This window comes from Rattus norvegicus, chromosome 5 (genome assembly GCF_021556685.1).
Source record: "Rattus norvegicus strain SHRSP/BbbUtx chromosome 5, alternate assembly SHRSP_T2T, whole genome shotgun sequence".
Taxonomy (NCBI): Eukaryota; Metazoa; Chordata; class Mammalia; order Rodentia; family Muridae; genus Rattus; species Rattus norvegicus.
This window is the reverse complement of record NC_141538.1, coordinates 152,276,510-152,300,233: the sequence shown is the minus strand read 5'-3', so window position 1 is coordinate 152,300,233 and position 23,724 is coordinate 152,276,510. Positions and strand designations below refer to the sequence as shown.

The following is a 23,724-nucleotide window of genomic DNA, read 5'->3' as shown; positions in this document are numbered from 1 at the left end:
GTACAAGTTCAAGGCCAGTCTGCTTCTACAAACATACCACTACCTTATCTTCTAACACACACACACACACACACACACACACACACACACAAAGAAATTCCACAGTTCACAGATCCAAATCATGATGCCCGGTCACTACTCATGCGTGCTGATTAGAACTCTCATTCATTTTTATAAACACACGAGTCACAAATGCGTGCCCCTAGGCCAGCCTTTCCCCACCTCCCCTCACCTATCCTGGAGTCTGGCCTCCTTTGAGATCTTCCCCTTCCTCTCCCTTCGGCCCCCTAGTCCAGTCAAGACTCGGGCCAGGCGAGCTCGGAAGCCCTTGCGCGGCTCTCTCATGGCGAAATCTAGGTCTTCAGGTCTGGTGCTTTGGGCCGGCGGGGCACTTGGCTGAGCCTGCCACCCGGATCCACTGTCCAGGCCAGAGAAGCGCCTCCTCCCGCCCGTCCCTCTGAGCAAACAACGACCTCGCTAGCTAGGGCTGCGGGTGGGGAACCTGATCCAGATGTTGTCCATGCCCTGGGCCTGCGGGTGCGCCCTTAGGGTCTTGTGCCCACCCCAGATCTCAATCTGGAGCACTTCTCCCAAGTGCCACACAGACCTCCCCCTCCCGAGGTCCTGCTCTCTGCTCGCCCCTGAAGACATCGGTGAGGCATTGTGTGCGCACTCGGGGGAGTTGGACCTGTTCACAAAAGTTCACAAAGACAAAGGGAGTCTGGGAGCCCCGGGACTAGAAAGCTAGACCGAGCCTAGGGATTTCCGGGAGTTGCTAGATTCCTGAAGCGGAGCGCAGGCAGGAAGTGGGCAGAGTTCCGCTAACTGGTCCAACTGAGCCAGGCTTAACCCAAGGGGCTGGCATCCCTGCACCCTAAAGGGGTGACAAAAGGTGAGCAGAGCCCGGGCCTTCGTTGCTGGAAGGGCAAAGCCCACCTTGCCATTGCCTGATGGGCTCCCTAGGAGGGTTCTCTCTCCGTCTTGGTGCCACCTACCACGTGGAGTGGGGTTCTCACTCCTTATGAAGGTGCGGAGGTCACATGAAACCAACAGGGGTGTGACTGGCGCCCCCCTGCTGCAGTGGGTCAAAGAACCTCACAGTGGCTTGGAATGAGTCATTCCTTGTAGCCTTCTTTTATTGCGCTTCTAATCTGATCTTCAGGGCCGTTCGGGCTGTTCGCTTTCCTGCCAGGCTCACACGTCAGGGAAAGGAACACTTCGCACATCTGAGGGGTTTCCCCGGAGGTAGGCCATTGGTGCGGCTCAATTGCCTCACTCTTTTGCAGGTTTGTCCCTTTCTGTAGTCCTGATTAGCTGGACGTCCCTTGCCCTCTGGTCCTGATGCACAGGGGTCATCATGATTCTGGGTCATTCATGAGAGGACAGGAGTATCTAGGAGTGTTTTTTTTAAAGACCTGTTTATTTTATATATATGAGTACATTATTACTGTCTTCAGACACAGCAGAAGAGGGCATCAAGTCCCATTACAGATGGTTGTGAGCCACCATGTGGTTATTGGGAATTGAACTCAGGACCTCTGGAAGAGCAGTCAGTGCTCTAACCACTAAGCCATCTCTCCAGCCCAGACAGGGGAATATCTTATGTCTCTTTTTTCACCCCCATGCGGGGGGGGAGACTTACATCCCACTCCATCATGGCAAGTAATCCCAGCTGACCTCTACCTGAGCTGAGAAGGAACTGAAGTTAGAAAGTGGTAGGCAGGAACCCAGGGGACAATCGGAGATGTTGGGAAAGGTGTTCAGGAAGGACTGCAACATGTCCTGCGATTGGCCAATGCACAAATCCGTTCTTGCTTCATTCTCCAGTTACTTCAAGATGCTTTGTTCATCAGACCAGGTAACTAAAGCAGCTGACAATAATGTCACCGCTGAGGTCCTCCTGCCTCCGGTGTCCCTCCTCCCCCTGGAGCACACTCTGCCTTCATCCAGTCCCGAGAGGTAGCACTGTCCCTTGGTGAGTTGAGATGGAGAGCTCAGGCCCAGGTAGATCACAGGCAAGAGAGAGGAACCCAAACCCAGCCTGAGGCAGATGGCTGCATGGACCCATCCCCAGACAGACTGTGTATCCTGCCATTCCCAAGTGAGGGGTTAGATCTGGCAGGGACATTCCCCTCCACTGGAGACACTCAGGAGGCCTTGACTCAGCACTGAGACCATCTTTTTTTTTTTTTTTTCCCGGAGCTGAGGACTGAACCCAGGGCCTTGTGCTTGCTAGGCAAGCGCTCTACCACTGAGCTAAATCCCCAACCCGGAGACCATCTTTTAATTGCCAACACTCTGCTCCCAGAGAAATCCCGCTCAAGCTGTCTGTCCCTGCCTTCCCTTGGATACTGAGGACACCTTGTCCACATCCCAGCCTGTCTTCCTCTCTTCCACAAGATCTAGTGCTCCTTGGTGCCACTGGGAAAGGCAGGTGAGAGAGGCGAGGGGCAGGTGGGTGTGGGTCAGGCCATGGAGCTGAGGAGCCTGCAGCCTAGGGTGCAGCTTAGGGTAGACATTCCGGGTGAGGTGACTGGGACAGATGCTGCATTGGAAGGGCCTGGCACCTGAGTGCAGGCGAAGGTGGGTCTTGAGGTTGCTGGGACTGCTGAATCGCTTGTGGCACACCTGGTAGAAACGGGTACTCCAGTCATCTCCGCCCTCCGCCTGGCTCAGGGACTCTCTCCATACCCCTTCCCCGCCTTGGAAACACCTCCCCTAAGCCATCTCCCTTGTCAGTGCAGACCCAGAAGCTCTTCCTGCTGACTAGAGCCTGCGGGACTGGGCTTAGCTTTCTCTTTTCATTTCTGTGTGATTCTGTATGAATGACCTCCCTCAAAGTTTCTTTCTTTCTCTGCCAGCAATAGGTGAGCGCTGATTTTCATCCTCATCCATTAGAGAAGACCAACTAAGGTAATCACATAGAGCCCTGACACAAGGGGCTGCAGCCTCAGGGGGTGTAGTTAGCATCTATTGGGGTGCTGGACAAGCCAGGCACTGACTTTGCATAGTCTTCCCAAGAATCCATTAAGTGAGCAGAGGCTCGGAGGAAAGAAGCCACTAGCCAAAGGCCACACAAGTTGGAAGGAGAAGCTAGGATTTGAACCGTAGTCTGATTTTGTAGGTTAGACCCAGAACCACCACGCTGCTCTCACTTCTGCCCCTGTCAAAGGAAGACTCCCTGCTTGCCCTCCCAAAGGATGAGGGCAGACTCAAAGAAGGAACCCATGGTTCTGATTGTTTCCCTCCTTGGAGTCCTAGCTTAAGTTATGGCTCCCTCAACAACCACAGAGGTAGGAGAGGACATGCGTGCTCGGGGACGGGTCTTCAGTTTCATTATTCTCCACGCATAGACACGCGGCTGCATTTTCTTCTATAACATCACTTATTCCTGCGACCATCCTCTCTCTCTCTCTCTCTCTCTCTCTCTCTCTCTCTCTCTCTCTCTGTCACACACACACACATACACAAATACACACACACTCACATACACACACACTCACATACACACATACATACACACACAGTCACAACACTCACACACAAACACACACACTCACATACACACATACACACATACACAAATACACACACACTCACATACACACATACATACACACACAGTCACAACACTCACACACAAACACACACACTCACATACACACACTACAACACTCACACACATACACACACACTCACAGCACTCACACAAACACACACACTCACATACACACACACTCACATACACACACTCACATGCACACACTCTCACACACACACACTCTCACACACACACATATACACACTCACATACACACACTCTCACACACACACTCTCACACACATATACACACTCACACACACTCACACACATACACATACTCTCACACACACACTCACATATACACACTCACACACACACTCACACACACTCACACACATACACATACTCTCACACACACTCACATATTCACACTCACATATATACACACTCACATACACACACTCACACACACACTCTCACACACACATATACACACTCACACACACTCACACACATACACATACTCTCACACACACACTCACATATACACACTCACACACACACACTCACACACATACACATACTCTCACACACACTCACATATTCACACTCACATATACACACACTCACACACATACACACACTCACACACATCACACACTCACATACACACACTCACACACACATACACACGCGCACATTCACACATGCGCACACCAGTTCTCTCCACTGCTCACCTTCCCACCCTCTACACCCTCCTCCCCATCTTTACTTTCTCGGGATTAGGTAACAGGCACCACCCCTCCAGGCATTAGGATTCCTCACCAAGCTGCAAGTGCACATGTGAAGGGGAGAAGGGTGTCACCTGGCACTGGTGGGGCCGCTCCCCGGTGTGCACCAGGTGGTGCTTTTGCAGGTGGGCCAGCTGGGTGAAGCGCTTCTGACACAGGGCACACTGGAACGGGCGCTCCCCACTGTGCACACGCAGGTGAACCTGGAAGAAAGTTTGCCAGCTTCGTAGAACATCTAACAGGGCCGAGTCCACTCCAAATCTCCACCCACATCGTCTGCAGGATCCCTTGCTGGTACCCAGGTCACTCTACCACTCCCTCAAAAGTTAGTACCCAGACGCTCTCAGGACCCAGGTCTACCCCATAGCAGAGATTCAGGAAGTTAGATAAAGGAACCCTAGGTATCCCCTAGAGCAGCCACTTCAAGTACAATTCACAGAAAACCAGCATTAGTTTGACCTTAGGAACATGCTAAAAGTGCAGGTTCTAGGGGCTGTCCCCCCAGCCCTGCTGAGTCACTAAATCTGAGGCCAGAGGCCAGGAATCTGCAGGTTTGCTAACTCTCGTTTCTCCAGTAACCGTAACCTGCATATAGCTTGTGGTCCTTGCTAACAGTGAGTGGCTATGGGCAGCCCAGGCTGGATGACACTTACACAGATGACACCTACAGCATCTGGCCTTATTTGTGGGATCCCACTTGGAAAAGGCTGTTTGTAAGACTGTGGTCTCCATTCACCAAAACCTACCCGTTCCCCCTCTCTTTTTAACCTTCAAAAGCAATAAAGAGGCTTCACTAGGAACCCAGAGAGGATGCTAGCTAGGAGAGAGCTTAGTAGTTGATTCCAAGAAACTGAAATCCAAGCTTGAACCCACTAGTAATAAATTGTGATTACCCTGGAAGTTTCTGTCTACTATGGGCCTCAGTTTCCCCATTATTAACTTAAATAGGGTGATATCACACACAGTCTTTCGGAATGGGAGAGACTTTGATGTTCACTTCCCCTCTTTATTTGTTTGAAATGGGATCTCACTAGGTAGACTTCGTTGTCCTGGAAGTTGCTTTAAAGACCAAACTGGCCTCACATCCACCGAGATCCGCCTGCCTCTGCCACCCAAGGGCTGGGATTGGAGGTGTGCACCATCACTGCCACTTTTATTTTAGATGGACACTCACTAAATCACCCAAACTGACTGTGGATTTGCACTGACACCCTTCTGCCTCGGTCTCCTGGATGGTAGAATCAAAAGTGTGCTCCACCAAGCCCAGGTGGTGCTCGGTTTATCCCGAATTTATTCCCTCCCCACTCCTGGGAGAAACCTCAAGACCACTTGTCCCTAGGAGGTCTCCAGAAGTGGCTTCCAGATTTCAGGACTTGATTCTGAAAGCAAGGTGAAAGGCAAGAGAGGAGTCACCAGAAGATAGCAGGACCTGGGGGTTGGGGATTTAGCTCAGTGGTAGAGCGCTTGCCTAGGAAGCACAAGGGCCTGGGTTCGGTCCCCAGCTCCGAAAAAAAGAACCAAAAAAAAAAAAAAAAGAAGAAGAAGAAGAAGAAGAAATAGCAGGACCTGGGAAGCCAATACCTTCAGGTTGGACAGCTGCCCAAAGTTCTTGCCACACACGTTACACTCGTATAAGATTTTACCATTCTCTTTCTTCAGAGGGTAGGGCAGGGCTATGACACCTGCCCGGGAGCCTGGCACAGCCTGCCTTGCAGGAGCTGTCACACCAGCTTGTCCTGGGGTCAAGGCATCTCTAGAGCTCCGACTCCCGACCTGGGAGTATAGGGTGTGGCCAGCACTCTGGAAAGCTCCTGAGTAGAGAAGCAGGGTCTTCTCTTGGGGGGTATGGGGTCCAGGTCCATTAGCTGTCATAAACAAGCCAGCCCCAGTCGTGGTGGGGTATGTGGAGTCCGGTGGCAGCATGAAGAGGTACGGACACTGGGCAGAAGGTTGGGTCCCATAAGTGAATAGGTAAGGGAGAGGCCAAAGTGGGTACCCAGGGAAGATGGGGTAGATGTGGATGGGGGTTTCCTTGGAGATGAAAGTGGGAGGAAGCCAGGGCCAGAAGGTCAAGGGACTAAGGCTCTTTCTGTCCAGCCCAGCCTCTGGGAAGGAGCTGGTATGAGGAGGAAGGGCTGGGTGGGCGCCTCTTTCTGGCTGGTTTCCCATCTCTTCTCTGTTCCGCGGGTCCTTGGTTGTGAGTTTCTCGATGTCCGTAGATGCTTTGTACAGGCTTGGTGGCTGCTGTCCTGAACCGGAAAGGGAAGGATCATCAGGCCCTGCACTGTCTGGGGGCAAAGAGCTCCGAGCTGGGAAAGAGCCTGCAAGATGATGGGGCAACATGGGCTAGGCCCTTTCCTCTGGGACTCAGTTTCCCCACCGCTACTGAGCCTAGAATAGAAGCTGCCCAAGTGCAGGGAGTGACTGACAAGTTCAGGGAGAGGAAAACCCTATGAGCAGCCCACTAGACGTCAGGGAGAGGGGACAGGGATCCGGCGCACAGCCCACTAACGTCAGGGAGAGGTTAAGTGTGCAGAGAGGCAAACTGAAATTTAAGGGAAAGGTCCCAGATTAACACTAAGAAACTGGATGTCATGGGTCAAGAGGGGGTTGCCTAAGGGTCCCAAGGGGCAGCTGCCAAACACGTGACTAATTTTAAAGTACGTTTAGTAAGATGTTCAGTTCTTGGTTGGGCAATGGGGTGCATGCCTGTGGTCACAGAACTTGGGAGGCAGAGGCAGAAGAATCAGGAAGGAGTTCATTGTCATCCTTGACTGCATAGTAAGTGTGAGGCCAGCCTGGGCTACATGGGATCCTGTCCTAGCCTGGGCTACATGGGATCCTGTCCTAGCCTGGGCTACATGGGATCCTGTTCCAGTAAAAGTGAACAAAAAAAATTTAAAAATAATAGGGACCCCAAGATGGCTTAGTAAGAAAAGGCGCTTGCCACCAATCCTGACAATCTGAGTTCAAGCTCCAGAATCCACATGGTAGGAGAGAAGTCGCTCCTGCAGGCTGTCCTCTGACCTCCCGCTGCACACCATGGACACAGGCAGCAAAGTGTGCCTGGGGCTCTATCCTCACCAGTGACCGAGTTCCAGTCCCCTCTGCATCCCCAAGCCTGTGTCCCCTTCAACAGAGCTCCCAGATCCAGCCCCAAGGCCCCCGACTCACTAGTGTTTGAGGCATCCTCTCCGAGATCCTGCGAGGCTCTGCCTAGCGGTGTCTTCTGCAGGGCACACAGGCGTAGGTCCAGGCCTTCAGGACAGGCCAGCAAGGAGGACTTAGCCGGTGCCAGTGGTAAGGGGCACATCCTCTCACTCCAGGGTAAGTCACGAGCATCCATTGTGTCTGGGAGTGGCTGAGAAGTGTCAGCTGAGCAGACCTGGGAAGCAGAGAAAGGGGCTCGAGGATCTGGAATTGGGAGTCTCTTGGATAAACTCTGAGGGGAATAGGTAAGCCGTGGACATCACCTATTGCACCTCTCCTTCCCTTCTCCAAAGGTTTCTCCAAGGGCTTTGTTCATTGACTGTCTCCTCTTCTCCGTATAACTTGTCCTGTTCTCCCTCTAAACCCCCACTCCTGATTACCCCGGTATTCATCTCTTGGTTATTCTGAATGGGATCAAAGTAAACTTAGAGGAAATTCCTCATCCAAGAGTGCAAACCCCACGTGATAGCTCTGAGCCCCTTCCCACTCAGTACTCCAAGTCCATACTCATCCTGCGAGTCTTGTGTGGTCTACCCTCTTCTGGTCCATAAGACAATCTGAGCCACCTAAAGCATGTGCTCGGGACCTCTGAGGCCTAACCCACTCATGCCTTCCGCCCTTCTTAGTAATTGGCAGACATTCCCAGAGAGAAGGCTAGGTCCCACCCTACCTGGTCATCTTGATAGTGCCGGAAGTCCAGGCTGGAGAACAGGGAGCCTCCTAAACCATCCAGGGCTTTCCTCTTGTAGCAACAACCCAACTGGGTAGCTGGTTTTGCCTTCATGGTCCCACTACCTGATGGGGAGGCGGGAGCGTGGAGGTGAGCTCAGAAGGCTCTACCTAGCATGGCCCACCCACTGCGAAGTAAAGCAGTGAGCAAGTCACTGTCTTCCTGGCCTCCGTTTCTCGGTTTGAAACCGAGTGTGCATGGGGCCTTGAGTTTGATCTCTAGCAATACATAAACTGAGCATAGTGGGGAACACTATAATTCAGGCACTCGGGAGGAAGGGGAGACTCCGAAAAAGCAAAGAAAAATGGGTATGTCCTAGCTGATGTGTGTCTTTTTGTTCGTTTGTCTGTTTAGTTTTGTTTTGTTTTTTCCAAGACAAGGTTTCGCTGAGTACCTGGCTGTCCTGGAACTTGCGCTGTAGACCAGACTGGCCTTGAACTCAGAGATCCCCCTGCCTCTGCCTCCCGTTTGTACTGTCACCATCTGACTGGCAACTGTCTTAGTTTTGCCATGCAGAAGCCGATGACTCTTTCCCGGAAAGTGCAGGAAGGACATTAAAGGAAGAGGAAAGTTCTCATGAGGGTTCTGAGGACACATTCTGGATTCCTCAAGGCTGTTGAGAATTGAGGAGCCTGCTCATTTTGTGGAGAACAAGACAATACCAACCAGGGGCTCCTACACCCAGGCTCACCTAGGGGGCCTTCTGGGAAACACTAGGAAACATTGAGAGATGCCCGAGGTGCTACCTGCCTAACCTGACAAGAAGATGCCCGGGTGGATGCCAGTTGGCTCCCTGCAGCTCTGACATTTTCATCTGAGGCCACGCAATATAGTGGTCAACTTAGCTAGGCAGATGCCATCCCACCCTCCTCTCCTAAGTGGCCCCAGATGTCTCTCAATCCAATGACTCGGACCCCCAACACCCTGCTCTTTCCCTGTCTCCCAACTGTTGCTCTGCCTTGGGTCTCAAATACCGTAGTCTGGAGTACCAGCTGGCCTTGTGGGCTCTTCAATGGGTTCTGCAGCAGCCCTCTCTGGTTGGAAAGGAAAGAGGTCGTGCAGGCAGGCAGCGGTGCTTGTATCTGAGGCCCCAGGGGGTGACAGGAAGATGCAACACATTTGAAGTTGCCTTAAATAGACTTCCAGGAAAGAAAGAGAGGGGTTCTGAGCAGGATGCCAAGCCCCTTTGGTCCTAGGGCACGATCTTCTCGTTTGGATTTTTTTTTTCCTCTTTTTGAAATAAGGTCTCTGTAGCTGAGGCTGGTCTTGAACTCCTGGTCCTTTCTTATCTGTTTCCCGAGCACTGGTACTGGATGCACATTTACCACACCCACAACTCAGACTAGGATATGAGTTTTGGTTGTGGTCCTGGCTGTCCCCACCTCTATTGATATACTATGTGCTATTGCTGTTTTAAGACAGGAGTTCATGTAGCTTAGCCTCGTGACCCCCTCTAGAACCCAGGCTAGCTCTGAACCCTGGTATCCTCCTGCCTCCACCTCTCAGTTCCAAGATTGCAGCTCTGAACTTCTACGGCTTTTTTTTGTTTGTTTGTTTTTGTTTTTGTTTTTTTTGTTTGTTTTCTTTTTTTCAGAGCTGGGGACCGAACCCAGGGCCTTGCGCTTGCTAGGCAAGTGCTCTACCACTGAGCTAAATCCCCAACCCCAGCTCTGAACTTCTACAGCTGGCCTTTTGTTTGTCTGCCTGATACATTTCTCCTCTGTGCGAAGTTAGGCAAAGGCTCTCTCTCCCGGGGCAGCTTCTCCAGCTTACAATGGGAAACCCATGTGACCCACACACACTCCGACTAGAAGACGTAGCAGTAGGTCTAAGGTGAGCATCTCCCAGACATCAGAGCAAACAGCTACTTTCGCAAGCAGCATGCCATGTGCCTGGCCCTGCACAAGGGCCTTCAGGTTTTTATCCCTTCTAATCTCCACCACAGATCTGAGGAGTTGGTTTGGTTATTCCCATGATCGATGGGCTCAGAGGGAATAAGAAACTCAAAGTCACACAGCAACCAGCCAAAAGGTTCTAGTGTCAAACCTTAGACTTTAGGATCTCTCGGTAATGGGAGTTCCTCATGCTTAGCATACCAGAGAGAGCTGGGGGTTTGGGTCCTGACAGTCATTACTATCCCTTCTCTGGTTTGCCTGCTGTTTATTCGTTGGCCCACTTGGAGCTAAACCCAGGGCCTTGCACATGTAAGCAAGTGTTCTACCACTAAGCAATATCTCAAGCCTTCTCTTTACTTTTTGGGGGTGTGTTTGTGTACATGCATGTGTACATATATGTGTGCACCTGTGTGCACATGCACCTGCGTGCACATGCATCTGTGTGCACAGGCATCCATGTACACAGGCATCTGTGTACACAGGCATCTGTGTACATAGGCATCTGTGTACACAGGCATCTGTATGTACATGCATCTGTATGTACTCGAATCTTATGCACATGCATGTGGAGGTCAGAGGTCAACATCAGGTTTCTTCCTCCATCATTCTCCATCCTATACAGATATTCTTTTATATGTATACTTTTATACATACATGTACTTTTTTTTTTTTTTGGTTCTTTTTTTCGGAGCTGGGGACCGAACCCAGGGCCTTGCGCTTCCTAGGCAAGCGCTCTACCACTGAGCTAAATCCCCAACCCCTCATACATGTACTTTTAAAATGTTTGTTTTTGAGTGCATTGTGTGCATGTGCATGGGTGTGTATGTGTATATGTTTATGTGTGCATGCACATGAGTATAGGTGCTTAGAGAGACAACAGCAGCCAGATCCTCCAGGATCTGAAGTTACAGGCAGTCAGGAGCCACCGGTATGGGTGCTCGGAAACATGCTCCAGTCCTGGACCAGAGCAGAAAGTACTTTACCCATCGATCCATCTCTCCAGCCCCTTCATCTTATTTTTCAAAGCAAGATCTTTCACTGAACCCAGAGTTTGCCAATTTAGTTACACTGGGGGTGCCAGTAAGTACCAGAGACAATCCTGTCTCTGCCTCCCCATGGGATTGCAGGCACGGGCCTCTGTACCCAGCTTTTTGTGTATGCTGGAAATCTGAACTCAGGTCTTACTTTACCCATCCAACCATTCCCCTAACCCTTGTCTATCTGTCTGTCTGTCTTAAGACAAGATCTTATTATGTAGCCCTGACTGGCATAGAACATGCAATGTAGGCAAAGCCTGCCTTGACCTCAGAACTCTGCCTGCCTGTCTCCTGAATGCTGATGTTAAAGGCCTGTACCAGCCTAGCTGGGTTTTACTTTTTTAAAAGACAGGATCACACTAAGTTGCCCGGGTGTTTGTTGTGTGACAAGACTTTTCCTGGGGACATACATCCTCATGGATGCCAACCTCCCAAGTCCACGTTGGTGAACCAATGAGTTACTGAGGACCTGGAGCACACCGCAAGCTCAACAAGCTGCAGAGCATCCTTTTCTGGTGCCTTGATTGGTCTAAACCTCTTCCTGGCAGCTTGGCTGGTTTCTGCTTCCAGGCAGCTGGTCTGGTCTCAGTCTGCTTAGCAGATGGTCTGGTCTGCATGTCTTCTTCATTGTTTATTCTGGGAGGGCGGGGCCTAATGAATCTGCTCAGTTCGAGGGACTTCCTGAACGTATTTTGAGTTGTTTACCTGCTGTCTTAAGGAGCTTCCTTACAGGACAGAGTGTTTCAATGGAGGAAGAAACCACCACATAACAGGAGGCTGGTTTTGAATTTACCATGCTCCTGCCTCAGTCTTCAGAGTAATTAGGATTACAGGTTTGTTCTACAACCCAGTTTCTTCTTCTGTTTTTAAATTTTAAAAAATATTTATTTTGCCAGGTATGGAGGAGGTATAGCTGTCCTGAAACTCACTCTGTAGACCCGGCTGGGATTGAAATAAGTGATCTGCCTGCTTCTGCCTCCTGGGTGCTTGGATTAAAGGTGTGTGGTATGTGCTACCACTGCCTGCCCCGCCCCTTTTTCTTATTGCACAACAAAACTTCTATTAATATTTTTAAAAGAGGTTCAACTATTGCTCAAACTTGCAATTTCTAAATGTGATTTAGGGCAAATGAACCAGTAAACGGGTGAATGAACATTAAGTTTGTTGAGGGATTTTGGGGGGGATGCGGGGGGGATTAGATTTATTTTACTATTTTTATCTGTGTGCATATATGTGGATACATGCAGGTGTTCACAGGTCCCTGAGGAGACACCCCTCTGGAACTGGAGTTACAGACAGTTGTCAGGCGGCTAACACGGGCACCGGGAACAGAAAGTTCTCGTAACTGATGAGCCATCTCTCCACGTTTTGATTTTAATCTGTGAGTTTAATTACAGGGTGCCTGTCATCCGCTCTCTTTCTGTCCCCAGCATCGCTGCGGTGCCTCTCTTGGTTCATGTCACGCCTTGCACACCTGTTGCCTACTCTGTCCTGGCTGGGTAGCGCTCCTGTGGTGCTCTTTTGCAGGGGTGTGCTCCTTTATGGTCTTCCCCCATTGGTGGACAGGGAGAGGGAAGAGCCCCAGCAGAGTCAAGTCTGTATGGAGTGGTTAATCCGGCCCGGCTAGATTTATTTCGTGCAACTGTAAATCTCCTAATCTCTCTTGTTTCATCATCCGTCAATTTCTGCCTTGTTGGAGGTTTGTCCAGGATTCCCTCTTTTTTCTTTTCTTTTCTTTTCTTTTCTTTTTTTTTTTTTTCGGAGCTGGGGACCGAACCCAGGGCCTTGTAGGCAAGCGCTCTACCACTGAGCTAAATCCCCAACCCCTCAGGATTCCCTCAAAATGATCAGTGTAAAGCCCTTTAGGAAGGGCCTGGGCCCCAGCAAGCGCTTGGAACAAGTGAGTAACTGTTTAGTGTTAGGCAAGGGTCTAAGACAGCCTCCTAGAGGGTTCAAAAGGGCAGGGCTGCACCGGGATAGACTGAGTTCTCCTTTATGGCTTTGTTCATTAACCCCTTCCTGGCTGGAGACCAGTGCCCTCATGCAACCCACGCAGTCTGCCCCCATCCATTCTGCGCAGTGCCCCACCTCATGGCACGGCAGCCCCCATCGAGTGCCAGCAACTGGGTAAGACATTTCTACACGCTTTGCCTCACCCCATCAGCACCATGACCTGTCAAGATGGATGCTAGAGTTCCCAACCCATACTGAATAAGAGAAAGTGACAGAACTCCAAATGAGAAGACGGGACAGAGGGGGAAGGAGTGTTTGCAGGGGTTCGAGGTGAGCCAAAGGGCAGGCGAAGCTGCAGTTCTGTAAGGTGATAACCCTAGAGACAGAGTGAGGAGGACGGCTGAGCGTACCAGAGAGAGCAGGGCCAACTGGTACGGTCAGGAAGCTGAGGCAGGAGGCTCCCAAGTTCTAGGCCCACCTGGGAATTCTAAATGGAAAAAGAACAGAGAGGAGGAAGAGGAAGAGGAGGAAGGACAAGAGGAGGAGGAGGAAGAGAAGTAGAAGAAAAAGGAAGGAGGAGGGAGAGGGAGGCTGGGGAGATAGGGGAACAGCTCTTCAAAGGACTAGAGTTGGAATCTGGCCCAGCTGCTAGAAACCCCCTGTAACTCCACCTCCAAGAGATCCAGCGCCCTCTTCTGGCTGCAGAGCCTACCTGCACATGAGCACCGCCATAAACTTACTGGGCCTGGTGTCACACACCTTTAATCCCAGCATCAGAGAGGCAAAGGCAGGAGGATCTCTGTGTGCTCAGGGCCAACGCCCTGACCTATGTAAGAGAGCTCTGGCCAGCATTGTGAGACCTAGTCTCGAAAAAAAAAAATCTTAAAACAAAGAAAGAGAAAAGGGGAGCGGCAGAGATGGCTCAGTGGTTAAGGACACAACTGTGTGTAACTCCAGATTCAGGGGATCCAACACCCTCCCAAGGACACACAGGCACGCAAAACATCAATGCACATAAAATAATAAAAATAAATGTTTAAATTTTTAAAAAGAAACAGGAAAAAAAAGAATTTTGGAATTTGGGAGTTAGCCTTGAGTGTCAGATTTTAGATACGTTTTGTGTGTGGTGCTGGAGACTGAACTCAGGGACTCTCATCTATTTTAAGCACATTTTTACATGTGCGTTTGGTTTGGTTGCCTTGAGACCAAGTTTCAAGCAGCTTAGGCTGGCGCTTAACTCACTGCAGAAGACAAGCTGAGACTGAAGCACAATCCTCTTTCCTCTACCTCCCAAGAGCTGGGATTGCAGATGTGTGTCACCATGCCTATTTCAGCATACACACGCACACACACACACACACACACACACACACACACACACACACACAGAGTCACCGTGGTCATGAAGACTACGCTAATGTTGAATCGTTGACTATTATTAGATTGTAGGAATCATTTCACTGGATGAACTCGTGTGTGTGTGTGTGTGTGTGTGTGTGTGTGTGTGTGTGTATACATACACATAAAACTTGTAAACCTGGGGTTGGGGATTTAGCTCAGTGGTAGAGCGCTTGCCTAGGAAGCGTAAGGCCCTGGGTTCGGTCCCCAGCTCCGAAAAAAAGAACCAAAAAAAAAAAAAAACTTGTAAACCTTAAATATATGTATATACACATATGTATACATATATGCATGTATTTCAATAAATATATATCTATTTAAAAATCACATTAAGTTAGTGTTGAAAAGTCCCCTAGGAGAAGGAATATATAGGCTCTATAAGGTTGGTATGATAGATAAAAGACCATAAAATGCCCAGGGAAAATCAAGATACAATGGACAGAGGTCCAGTTTAAGGGTTAGGGAGATGAGCTGTGAAATTAGCACCTGGCATCCCTCAAGAACCTGTCACTTACTCGTCCACATATTCTTTCTTTTTCTTTTTCTTTTTCTTTTTTTCAGAGCTGGGGACCGAACCCAGGGCCTTGTGCTTGCTAGGCAAGCGCTCTACCACTGAGCTAAATCCCCAACCCCTCGTCCACATATTCTGAGACAAGATCTCATGTAACCTTGGCTGTTTGAATGTCTCTGTTAGTCCAGGATGCCCTTGAATTCTTCATCCTCCTGCTTCTGAGTCCCAACTACTGGGATTGCAGGCATGTGCCACCATGTCTGTTTTTCTGTGGTGCTGGGGCTCCAACCCAGGGTTTCATTCACACTGGGTAAGCACTCAACCACGCCAGTTATAGCCCTCACCCTCCTTCACGTTTTTATCGCCTGCCAGTGAGACACCAGGCATTGGACTGCTTCCTGTGGACTGTCTCTCACACAGCCCAGACCTTGGAATTGCAGACAATCCCACAGAGGGCCTGCTGGAGGTTGTGGACTCAACATCAGGACAAGATGGCTGTGAGGGCAGAGCTTGTGGGGCAACGCAAAGCAGAGTTGGGAGTCGAGCTGGCATGCACAGTTTAGGGAGGTAATGGTAGCATTGGTAAATCCTGCTTCCTCCTCAAGGCCTTCTTTGTCCCATAGTCACTGTCACCTTCAGGGCTGAGCTAAGCATCCAAGGGCCAGCTGGCTCTGCACGCAGCTCCCAGAGTTCTGTCACAGGCATATCTTTGAGGGAACCATGCGGGCACTCCAGGTCAGGAGAGGGCCTGGCCCTGTGGCTGGCCCGGAGGGAGAAGCAGACATTTAGGAGGGATGTGATTCTGAGGACCATGCTATGATCTACAGGGGTGGGGCAGGTGAGAGGGCAGCCCCCCTTCCTCTGTTCTGTGGTTGACACCTTCCCTCCCTCTGCCTGACACCTTCCCACTTATTTCCTAGGGCAGCATAAGTGTCAGTCTGTCAGATGCCCTGAGTGGGCCCTGACTTCACACCCCAGGGTGAAGAAGAGATCTTGAGATACGGTGTTCCAGCTCTCACTTGTGCAGAAAGGCTTGGGGGCCTCCTGCATCCTTCCCCTCCACCAGTGGGTACCCAAAGTCCAACCATGTCTTCAGGTGACGTCCAAGGTCTTTTCACCGAGCCTCTCATTTTCACCAACCTCAAGGGTTGGAAACAAGAAGCCATGGGTTGGGGATTTAGCTCAGTGGTAGAGCGCTTGCCTAGCAAGCGCAAGGCCCTGGGTTCGGTCCCCAGCTCCGAAAAAAAGAAAAGAAAAAAAAAAAAAAAAAGAAGAAGCCGCGTTGCTGGGATTCAAATCCTCCCCAGGCGTGGTGCGCATGCGTAAGGCTATGCAGGTTCGCGCTTACGCGTGCTGGTGCGAATGTGCATGTGGAGGTCTGAGGCAGCCGCTGAGGGAGTCTCCCCTCTCAGTTCTATTCATTTGTGCAAGGTTTTTAAGTTATGCCCAGAGCTTTCAGACATGGCTGGTCACTAGCCAGCTCCCTCTAGAGAATCCCCTAGCTCCACCTCCCAAGAGCTGGGATTATGAAACTGGGAGGCTCTGAACTGCACTCTGGCACACAAGGGCTCTATCCACTGAGCCACCTCCCCCCATTCCCCACTCCCGTATCCAAAGAGCTAACATTCTCTTAGCCATTAGGAAGCATCACCTATTGTGTGCACGGATCCGCGGGATCCAATGAAGCAGGGCATGGGGGAAAACTAGAGGCCACCTCTAGAGCCACCAGAAAAGGAAGACTGGATATAATGGACATCCACATACCAGATCCTGCGATGGCCAGGAAGAAGCAGATGGTGGATTTAGTTAGGGCCTCCTATATGCCAAACCTCTTTACATTCGCGTCACATACGAGCCATCATCATGGTTGACAGTAACAACCCCTTATGTCCCCATTTTACAGCTGAGCATCCAAAGACTGAGGGTCCGGCTAATAGCTTCAACACAAGGAGTAGTAAGGCAGCCCGAGAATAAGCAACAATGAGAGCAGTGACTGGCATTCAGACTTAGTGTCACGGATGTAGCAGGGAGGCCCAGGAGTGAGGCAAAGCCGGGAGCAGGGGCCATTGTTGGAGCATCTGTGTTACAGCATAATTAGAAGTCAGTGCTGCCAAAGGTCTTCACTGTTCTAAAATAGGAAAAATCGCGATTTTTAGGGTGGAAAAAAAACCTCAATATTTATTTATTTATTTATTTATTCATTTATTTATTTATTTATTTATTTATTTATTTATTTGAGACAAGGTCTTACTATGTTACTCTGGCTTCAAAGATTTTTCCAAAAATATAGAAGAGATGGGAGCACTATGATAGTCTATTAAGTCAACAATATTCTGATGCCAGAACCAAAGACACAGTGTGGCGCGCACCCTTTTAAAAAAATTCTAGCCCGGTAGTGGTGGTGTATTCCTTTATATCCAGCACTCAGGAGGCAGAGGCAAGCAGATCTCTGTGAGTTCGAGGCCAACTGGTCTACCAAGTGAGTTCCAGGACAGTCGGGGCTACATGGAACAACCGTCTTGAAGAACAAAACAAAACAAAACTCTGAAAATATGCAAGGCAATTGTTAGTGGTAAATATACTTGTCTGTCTTTCTGTCTGTCTGTCTGTCCGGCTGGCCGTCCATCCATCCATCCATTGATCTATCTTTTAGAGTATTTTATGTGTATGGGTATTTTGCCTGCGTATGTACAGTTCGTGTGCCTGGTAGCCATGGAGGCCAAAGAGAGCTTCAGATTACCTTGGGCTGGACTCGGAGATGGCTGTGAGCCCCCATGTGGATACTGGGAATCAAACCCCGCAGTTCTGGAAGAGAAATCAGTGTGCTTAACCACTAAAACTGTCTCTCAAGCCACACCTCCATGCTGTGTTCTGTGAGTGTGTGAGACACAAAAGGTCTCACTGTGTAGCCCTGGATGGCCTAGAACTCACAAAGACTGTCCTGCCTGGGAAAGCCTTGTGCCACTACTCCTGCCTTTATTCCCTCACCCGTCACCTAGTCCCCACTCCCTACCCCCTAGTCCCTAGCACCAGAAGCATGCATGTGATACACAGACACACTCCCAGGCAAAACACCCATACACGTAAAATAATAAAATCACAAAATAATAAGCGTGATAAGGTAATTTTAGGCAGAACCAGCACAGATTTTCTCTAAATCTGCTTTAGTAGCGGGTACCTGGAGTTGTGCGCCATCTGTAGCAGTACTTGATCAGTTGAGGAAAGGGGACCCCGAACTCCAGTCAGCCTGGACTATATAACCAGCCCCTCTCCCCAAACCAAACAACAAATGAAAAAACCCAAAGCTTTCTGTGTCCCTCCCTGGGAACAGCCCATGGGCAATGTGACCTGGGAAAGCTGTGGTGACAGACTGTTGTGACAGTTGACATAGAAGGAGACTCAGAGACGACAAACCCTTTTCTATAAGCGACAATCATGGAGCATCAATACCAACTGTGTATCACGGGGTTCACTATTCACGTATGTGTCCCCATTTTAAAAAAAAATTGGGGTTGGGGATTTAGCTCAGTGGTAGAGCGCTTGCCTAGGAAGCGCAAGGCCCTGGGTATGGTCCCCAGCTCCGGAAAAAAGAACCTAAATAAATAAATAAATAAATAAATAAATAAAATTTAAAAAAAAAATTGACCTGGAGAATTGGCTCGGCAGTTAGAACTTGCTGCTCTTCCAGAGGACCTGGGTTTGATTCCCAGCACCCACACAGTGCCTCTATGGTCGCACACGGTGCCTCTATGGTTACTCCTGTTCAAGGGAATCTGATAACCTTTCTGACATCCACCATCATTACCAGGGCAACCCTAGACAAGACAGCAATGGCTCGGTAAAGGGCGAGGAGAGAGACCACTCAGGAGACAGGAACAGCTCTGCTTTTAGTGAGCAACCAGGCATACCACGTGGTTAGCTCCTTACCTCTGGTTGGATAGTGGGAGCTCATACAGCCAGGGTCTGTGTGCAGTTAAGAATCACATTAGGGGGGCTGGGGATTTAGCTCAGTGGTAGAGCGCTTGCCTAGGAAGCGCAAGGCCCTGGGTTCGGTCCCCAGCTCCGAAAAAAAGAACCAAAAAAAAAAAAAAAAAAAAAAGAATCACATTAGGGAGACGTGGAGAATTCAGACTCCTCTGTGGACCAGCTCACAGTAGCGGCTACTCACGCTACTTCAGAACTCAGTGTTCTGACTGCAGGAGCACAATGTGCCACGTGTCTTATTTAGAAGTACAGTGTGGGGGTTAGGGATTTAGCTCAGCGGTAGAGTGCTTGCCTAGCAAGCACAAGGCCCTGGGTTCGGTCCCCAGCTCCGAAAAAATAAATGAATGAATGAATGAATGAATGAATGAATGAATAAAAAAATAAAAGTACAGTGTGGAGGTTGGGGATTTAGCTCAGTGGTAGAGCGCTTGCCTAGCAAGCGCAAGGCCCTGGGTTCGGTCCCCAGCTCCGGAAAAAAAAAAAAGAAGTACAGTGTGCCACGTAGGCTGCCCGCCAGGCCATGCGTGCATTTTCTCCTACCAGATATCCATGGGTTCCAGGTATGTACATGGTACACAGACGTGAATGCAGGGAAAACGCTCATATAAACAAAACAAAGTAAATCTGAAGATAGAGAATTAAGAGAGTGGAGGGGTTGGAAAGGGAGGGAAAGAGACAGAGATACGCCCAACTTCACAAGCGACGTTCCTGGAAAGAGTTTAGAAAATTCTGGTTTCCACGGATTCCTGGCTGAGAGAGGGGCACCTGGAAGTGGGAAATGAAGCGCATCTCACTCCGGTCCTGGCCTCCTTCTGACCTTAATGTGCTTCAGGGGTATCTTGAAGCTCGCCCTCCCAACCTGGATGGGAATCCACTTGGTTCCCATCATAGATGGGAAAGACGGGGGAGGGGGCGGGGGGGTGGAGATGAGGAGAGGGAGGGGAGAGTAGTAACTAACTAAAAAAAATAATGGGTGGAAGGAAGAGGAAACCTGCTCCTCAGGACCTTCTTAGAGCCAGGGCAGGGGATTCCTCACAGCCTCTGACCCCACCCCCAGCCCCACCCCAACTCTGTGCTCCCAAGGACCTTATTCTCCACCCCCGCAGCACCTCTCTCTCCTGCACAGAGCAGTTCATTCAGCTTCTGGTCTGTGGTTTCCCTCCGCTCTTAGAGCCGCTGTGGGGACAGCAAGGTGGGGAGGGTCTGAGAGGGCTGTGGTAGGCCAAAAGAAGGTGTCACTTCCTAAATAGCCTCTGAGGAAAGAGTAGAAGCCACTGTGAAGCAGACTCTCACCACCCCCACTTCCAAGAACCCCCCACGAAGTTCCTAAGAACTATAACCCTTGCTCCAACATCGCAAGCCCTCCTGCATAGACAGGGGACATGCCCAGAGTCTAAAGGGTCCTCCAGGTTTGGAGGGGACCAGGGAGCAGAATGAGGGGGGCGGGGCTAATGACCAGAAGGTCAGGGGATCTGATGTGCTAAAAGCAAGAACTGTCTCCCTATCTGAAGTTTCCCTGATGGAGAGGCCAATGGTCCCCCCTTGAGGTGAGAATGCCCCACCCCACGCTGTAGGCTCGCTTGTCTTCTAACACATTGGGGATTTAATATGAGCCTCAAAATGTAGCTGTCTTTATTTTGGGCACGGTGGAGCAGAAATATAATTCAAAGACTAAGAAAGCTGATGTAGGAGGATTAGAAATTTTGGGTCAACCTAAGTTACAAGTATTCTGTTTGTTTCTTTTTTCTTTCTTTCTTTCTTTCTTTTTTTTTTGGTGGTTCTTTTGGTTTGGTTTGGTTTTTCAAGACAGGGTTTCTCTGTGTAACCCTGGCTGTCCTGAAATTGGCGCTATAGACTAGGCAAGCCTTGAACTCACAGAGATTTGCCTGCTTCTGCCTCCCAAGTGTTGGGATTAAAGGAGTATCACCACTACCTGACTTGAGTTCCAAGACTTAAAAGCAAAAAAAAAGTCAGGACACGGACCAATGTGATGGCACATGTGTTTAATCCCAGCACTCAGGAGGCAGAGGCAGGTAGATCTCTGAGTTTGAGGCCAGCCTGGTCTACAGAAGGAGTTCCAGGTCAGCCAGGGCTACACAGAAAAGCCCTGTCTCCAAAAAAAGAAAGAAAGAAAGAAAGAAAGAAAGAAAGAAAGAAAGAGAGAAAGAAAGAAAGAGAGAGAGAAAGAAAGAGAGAGAGAGAGAAAGAAAGAGGAGAAAGAGAGAAGAGAGAGAGAGGAAGAAAGAGGGGAAAGAGAGAAAGAGGGGAAAGAGAGAAAGGGGAGAGAGAGAGAGAGAGAGAAAGAAAGAGGAGAAAGAGAGAAGAGAGAGAGGAAGAAAGAGGGGAAAGAGAGAAAGAGGGGAAAGAGAGAAAGGGGAGAGAGAGAGAGAGAGAGAGAGAGAGAAAGAAAGAGAGAAAGAAAGAAAGAGAGAGAGAAAGAAAGAAAGAGGAGAAAGAGAGAAGAGAGAGAGAGGAAGAAAGAGGGGAAAGAGAGAAAGAGGGGAAAGAGAGAAAGGGGAGAGAGAGAGAGAGAGAGAAAGAAAGGAAGGAAGAAAGAAAGAAAGAAAGAAAGAAAGAAAGAAAGAAAGAAAGAAAGAAAGAAAGAAAGAAGACTCCTCAGCACACCTTCACTGTTTCCAGGAAGCTGGTGCATCCACCGCTACCCACTACTTCCGATCTCGGTGTCCTCCCCCTGAGGTCCAACCTCCCACTCTTAGAGCTGCTTAGCTTCCAGGTTCCCCTTCCTTTGGGCTTCCCCTCTGCTTCCTTCCCAGCATAGCCAGGCCGGGTTTAGTTTTGTCAGTTTCCATCCTCTGCCAGGGGCAGATGCTTCTGGCTACGTCATGATAGCCAGCCCGGCTCTGACCACACGAGAACTGTCGGCTCACAGGACCCGCTGGGCACACCAGAATAGGGTCGGAGCGCCGGTCCCTGTTTGGCTGGCTGTGTGCCCGGTGCGTGCTGACTTCTCCCAGCTGTTCCCGTGCAGCAGCTGCTTCAGAGCCTCTCCTGCTCACAGGCCTGGGTTGGCCAAAGGATGCCGCAGACTTCTGCCTCCCCTGTGAGAGCATCCTCCCCAATCTGAGAAGCCAGCATTCTGGTTCGTTCCCATGTTACATCATCAGAAGTCCTGACTTGGGAGCACCCGAAGTGGCAGGAAGCAATGATGCCACCTAGACACTGGGAAATGATGAAGAGCAGTTTGCAGGCGGCTCATACTGCCTGCATCTGGGAGAGTCTAAACCTCGGATACAGGACAGTGGTCTGGGTGTGGTGCTCAGTGGTAGAGCCTAGCGAGTGCGAGGTTAGATACCTCATACTGCAAAATAAAGGAAGGAATGAAGAAAGGATGTGTTGTTAATGGTGACTAGCAACGGGGGGGGGGGGATGTTAATCCTCTTGAGAAAGGAGATTCATGAGTGCATTCTGCTACAGTGGGGGCCCCAGGAACTGCTTCTTTTGATACACATAGAGGGGCAATGTATCTAGAGAAACACCAAGCTGCATTCATGTGTAAGAGGGCAACGTGTGTAACTCCATGATGTCACACCTAAAGGGGGGGAGCAGGGAGTGGGGGAGGGGGAGGAAGGAGGGAGGGAAGAAAGGAAGAAGAAAGGAAGGAGGGAGGGAAGGAAAAAAGAAATTACCTTCCCGTAACCTAAAAAACAGTCACTGGGACCAAAGCAATGGTTCAATGGTCAAGAATGCTGGTTGCTCTTTCAGAGGACCCCAGTTTGATTCTCAACACCGATGGCAGCTCAAACCATCAACTCCAATTTCAGGAGATCTGACCCCTTCTTTGGACCTCTGTGGACACCAGGCGCACACCCAGACACATAAGGTGAAATCCACCTTTAGAAAACGTTTTAATATAATTAAAGTGGTGTATGTCAGGGGCACGGTGTACGGTCAGTATGTAGAAAACCCTGGGTTCCATCCCCCCTCCCCAATGCCATGGTTAATAATAACACATTGAGCCCATGATTGACTCGTGGATGTTAAAATTACTAATTGGTGTGTTGTTTTATGTCTGATTGACATAAGCTAAGGTCATCTGGAAGGAAGGTACTTTGATTGAGAAAATGCCTCTAAAAGATTGGCTGTAGGCAAGTGGGGGGGGCTTTTTCTTTTTTCTTTCTTTCTTTATTTATTTAGCAACTCTGTGGAGCCTTGGCTGTCCTGGAACTGGCTCTGTAGACCAGGCTAGTCTTGAACTCACAGACATCTGACTGCTGGGAATAAAGGTATACACTACCACTGCCTAGCTTAGGAGCATTTTGTTGCTTGGTAATTGATGTTAGAGGACAGTCTCCCTGGGCAGGTGGTCCTGAGAAGGAGGAGGAGGAGGAGGAGGAGGAGGAGGAGGAGGAAGAGGAGGAGGAGGAGGAGGAGGAGGAGGAGGAGGAGGAGGAGGAGGAGGAGGCGGCTGAGCGCCACGGGAGCAGAGCAGTAAGCAGAATTTCTCCATGACCTCTACTTCCAGGTTCTTTTTTTTTTTTTTTAATTTTTTTCTTTTTTTTTTTTTTTTCCCAGAGCTGGGGACGGAACCCAGAGCCTTGCGCTTGCTAGGCAAGCGCTCTACCACTGAGCTAAATCCCCAACCCTTACTTCCAGGTTCTTGCCTCCATCTCCTGCCCTGACCTTGCCCAGCGATGGGCTGTGATCAGAGGT

General features: G+C 49.8%; 3 protein-coding genes across 3 annotated transcripts in view; 1 reads left to right on the top strand and 2 right to left on the bottom strand.

The window, feature by feature from the left end:
- Positions 1–394, bottom strand: part of Crybg2 (crystallin beta-gamma domain containing 2) — a 31,591-nt gene extending 31,197 nt beyond the window's left edge. Inside the window, 1 exon segment of the mRNA NM_001431159.1 lies at positions 233–394. Coding sequence (NP_001418088.1) covers positions 233–345 — 113 coding nt within the window. The 5' untranslated portion in view covers positions 346–394.
- Positions 1–23,724, top strand: part of Cnksr1 (connector enhancer of kinase suppressor of Ras 1) — a 460,720-nt gene that overhangs the window by 169,946 nt on the left and 267,050 nt on the right. The gene's annotated exons all lie outside the window — the stretch shown is intronic.
- Positions 1,147–9,352, bottom strand: Zfp683 (zinc finger protein 683). Its single transcript, NM_001447025.1, is given in 6 exon segments — positions 1,147–2,628; positions 4,410–4,538; positions 5,917–6,584; positions 7,510–7,720; positions 8,216–8,340; positions 9,250–9,352. Coding segments are annotated over 5 exon segments (1,431 nt in total). The 5' UTR covers positions 8,330–8,340; positions 9,250–9,352; the 3' UTR covers positions 1,147–2,319.